Source organism: Silene latifolia, chromosome 1 (assembly GCF_048544455.1).
Source record: "Silene latifolia isolate original U9 population chromosome 1, ASM4854445v1, whole genome shotgun sequence".
NCBI classification, from domain to species: Eukaryota; Viridiplantae; Streptophyta; class Magnoliopsida; order Caryophyllales; family Caryophyllaceae; genus Silene; species Silene latifolia.
Window position 1 is genome coordinate 131,175,356 of NC_133526.1, and position 4,487 is coordinate 131,179,842.

The 4,487-nt window shown below is 37.4% G+C and overlaps 1 protein-coding gene across 1 annotated transcript; it reads right to left on the minus strand.

The window, feature by feature from the left end:
- Nucleotides 1–612: 612 nt before the first annotated feature.
- Nucleotides 613–1,028, minus strand: LOC141656079 (uncharacterized). Its single transcript, XM_074463012.1, has 2 exons — nucleotides 723–1,028; nucleotides 613–621 (listed from the first exon to the last, which is right to left on the minus strand). Exons 1-2 carry the CDS (start codon nucleotides 1,026–1,028, stop codon nucleotides 613–615), a joined length of 315 nt encoding a protein of 104 aa, XP_074319113.1.
- Between the last annotated feature and the right edge of the window lie 3,459 nt (nucleotides 1,029–4,487).

Below are 4,487 nucleotides of genomic sequence, written 5' to 3' on the forward strand. Positions count from 1 at the left end.
GCAAATTCCCTAAATTGAGTTCTATAACTCAAACCGACTTATGTCCATGTTATATACAAGCTTGAGGTTTTAAGCTCTCCCATAGCTCGTATGGAGTCTTATAATTGGTGTAGCCAATTGGTTTATCAAATTTCCCCTTTTAGAATTCAATTAACTCTTTTGACTTTATAATCATTTAATCTTATATCAAATAAGATGTAACATTAATTCACAAAAACTTCATGACTTATGAACTTAATTACAATGATCCCATCGTTGTAATTCTTTTATGATTAAATTAATTCAACACAATTTATGTTATGATATAAAAGATGTATAATGACAACTTTTTAGAACGAAGAAGAAAAATTCCATAACCGAATGACTTGGTTTGAAAGCCAAGCCATTAAAATTCATACAACCATTGTTTACGAAATGGAAATGAAACAAACTTCCATTTCTAACATGGAAATCAAAATAAGTTCTAAAAACAACAAGTCAAAATACAACAATACTAAAAGAGACAATCAAATAAAAGCCAAGCTTCCATAGGCTTTCTTTTATGGCCGGCTACACCAGCATCCCTTGTTGAAGATCATCCTCAAGCTTTCTTATCCTTTCCCTTGTCCTTACTCACATGCCCTATATCACATTTAAAGGGGGTGAGAATCACAACTTGTATCTAAATACCAAAGTTGAGATTTCTATCAATAACATAATAGATTAGAGAATTTATTACCTACTGGAGTCACACGTCCAGCTTTAACATCTCCAATATACTTAGGGAAATTATGTTTCCAATGGCCCATACCACAACAATAGTGGCACTTATCTTCAGAAGATGCACCCTTTTTTGGCTTGGAAGAGTTATTCCTAATAACTTTCCCTTTGCCCTTGTTGGGTTTCTTACTCTTACTAGTACTCCTTTTGAACTTCCCTTTGCTTTTGTTGTTTATAGTAAGTACATCCTTGGATGAACTAACATCAAGACCCATGTCCCTCTCGGCTTGCACAACCAATTTGTGCAATTCTTGGAGAGAAGTCTTCATGTTTTGCATATTTTAGTTTACCCTAAACTGCACATATGCCTTCACCTTGTTCAAGGAGTGTAGAACTCGGTCTATGACGAGTTGCTCGGGAATATTGACCCCTTGGGTCTTAAGAGTCTCAACAAGCTCAATCAATTTGAGTACATGAGGGCTAACCTTTTGGCCCTCTTTTATGTTGATCTCGAAAAATGCGGAGGCCGCCTCATATTGGATTATCCTCGGAGCTTTCGAAAACATGGTCACAAGCTTGGTATAGATCTCATAGGCCGTGCTCATTTTGATAGCACTCCTTTGGAGATCGGGCTCCATAGAGAAAATCAAGACATTCTTGATAGCGGCCGACTCTTTTAGGTAAGACTCATAGACTTCCTTTGCGGCGGAGGTTGACCTAGTAGTAAGTGCGGTGGGAGCGGCTTGGGTAAGGTAACGAAGCTTGTCATCACCTTCCGCGGCCAAACGGAGTTGCGCATCCCAATCGGCGAAGTTAGAACCATTCTTTTCAAGTTTGCATTGTATCGATGTAACACCCCCATATTCAGAGGAGCCTTAACTAGGCCTTCCTTAGCATATAAGGGTGTTACCATCTCGGTTGCCCGAGGAAAGTAATTATCAAACGTCAATAAAAGAACTATTAAGTTATATTACAAGCGGTTTAAACAACAAACGATGTAAAAGGTACAACTCAGAAGCTACTCGCTACTATAAACAAATCTCGTGAAGACTCATCCCTGCCCGGACTCGGCATCTGCTTTAGGTATAAGTTCAAACAATTTGTATAAAACATGTAGGCATATACTTCATACAATTTGAGTTCTATATACTTAGCAAGTTCACTAACTCATCAACCAGTTCAATATTTGAAGCTCATAAATCATGCCATTAAACTTAGATGCTCAGCTAGGTACACACATTTCATCAATAGTTTCCTCAATTTTAACATATAGTCTCAGTTTGTAGCCACTTATAAACCGCAATTATGAAAATTTGGCATGTGAACACATATACTCAGCAATTCGAATATCCTAGCATGCTTCTAAAGGTCGTTCCATTTACATTGCTAATTACATGTTACTAATTCAAGAGAAAGAATAATTTATGGCATATCATCGTCACTTTCATATTATGTTCAACAACTCAACTAAAATTTTCAGACGGTCTTTACAACTGAGACAATTTTGGCATATTTTCATCAAGCATCGTTTCTATTACTATATTGAAGTTCAACTCGTGCTTGTACTATCAATTACAACATCAATTTTTCAGTTATAAATCACGAATTTCCATTTAAGGCACTTTTAAGACGGAGTTCTAAGGCAACTTTCTAAGGGTAAAACCATCAAAATCTATCCTCCAACATGATATAAACAATACTTAAGGCTCAATTCTACCATCTAACCATTGTAAAACAACCAAAAATCGATTTCAATTTTGGAAACCCTAAAAATTTCGGGTTCATCTTTGCAATTTCTAATCTAATTTACAGCAATTAACTACCAACAAACATGGAAAGAAGGCATGTGAATCATGTTTCAACAATTAAAAGCACCAAATTGGTCATTATAATCGAAAATTTCAGATTGTTTTACTTTCCTAGCACATTCAAAGCAATAAACCATGTACATTAGGAAGAATAGCATACCTTGATTGATGAACAAAGTAGAGAAACGAAATTAAACTAAGAAATCAACCCCAAGATTCACTACTAACCCAAGAGAAAGAGAGGATTTGAAAGGAAATAAGGAATTGAGAGTGATTTAGGTGTAGGTATGTCGAAATATAGAGGAATAAGAAGAAGAAATAGAAAGATTAGGGGTTTTAAGAAAACCCGTAGGATTCGCTGCACAGTAACCTACTCGATCGAGTGCCTTGGGTACTCGATCGAGTACCACCCTACTCGATCGAGTAGGAGCTAAATCGTCGAGTAACTGCAGGAATTTTCCCACATCCCGACATCATAGCTTCCTAATTAGATCGAGTGAGGTCTACTCGGTCAAGTAAGCACTCGCACTCGGTCAAGTATAGTTAAGTACTCGGTCCGAACACTAAGTAACTCGAAGATACCTGCAAAACAACGCCGCGTATCGATTCCAAACTAAGTTCGGGATTCGACACTAATTATCACATTCAATCACGTTTTATAACCATTGTCACACAAAATACAACCCTTCAACAATTAAGAGACATTTCACGTTACGTTATACAAATTACCCAACTCGGTCTACCTGTCACCGAGTTATTTATAAACCTAGTCGTGTCATTTTATTACACTTAAACTTACTTTACGTGCTATTACTAAACTCGTGTTTACTTCAAATTGAAACGTATAATTTACATTAATTCCTCCTTCCACTTATCACATAATTATACACTTTGCAACCCACTTATTCAATTATGTCTTACATTCCATCCCAAGCAATCTATCTTGCATAAATCAAATACTACGCAGCGGAAAAATTTCAACTAAATAGCAAAGCATAAACACATTACCACATACCGTGATTCGGATTATTACTCATCTATACTATAATTATCATTATAGTCATCGCGGTAGGATCTATAATCTCACGTACAACTTCCGTCATCATTAATTTTATGGCAAACACCTACGTGTTCACTATTCATATTACACATTCGATTTCACACTTTCACGCATCTCCATCACGTATAATTTCGTCACATAACTCCTAGCTATCATATAAGCTCACTAATCATCCAACGAGCTTCAATAATCTCATCAATAATTACCATACTCGGCCCAAACATTACTATCACACCTCTATTAATTCTAACAAAAACTTAATCGGAGGTAGCTCCGGCACAATTAACATACATAGCACACATAGACACACGGACTGGCTTAAGCGTCATGGGGCCAAGATTTTGAAATGAGGGCGCCTACTCCCCCAAAATCTAGCATCAGCCGGGGCTCCCATTACACATACACCAGGTTCATTTTATTAGACTCTCTACGTTCATTATGTTCATTTGTTACAGGTTCCAAAATCGTCGCTCTGATACCACTTTGTAACACCCCGATATTCAGAGGAGCCTTAACTAGGCCTTCCTTAGCATATAAGGGCGTTACCATCTCGGTTGCCCGAGGAAAGTAATTATCAAACGTCAATAAAAGAACTATTAAGTTATATTACAAGCGGTTTAAACAACAAACGATGTAAAAGGTACAACTCAGAAGCTACTCGCTACTATAAACAAATCTCGTGAAGACTCATCTCCGCCCGACTCCGGCTATCAACAACATCAACACTGCTAAGACCGATTTGCTCACCATAAGGGATCACGACGGACACATAACAAACAAACAACCACACAAGGTCGATCGAGACAAGATAAGACAATGGCAACTACAATCAACAATACAAACAATGATATCGGTCCCAACCGCAATCACAATAATCCAACCAAACCAATCCATCGATCGTCCACCGGACCCGATCCCCG

Coding starts and splice junctions, on each gene's coding strand:
- LOC141656079 (XM_074463012.1), bottom strand. CDS start 1,028: ATGAAGACTTCTCTCCAAGAATTGCACAAATTGGTTGTGCAAGCCGAG.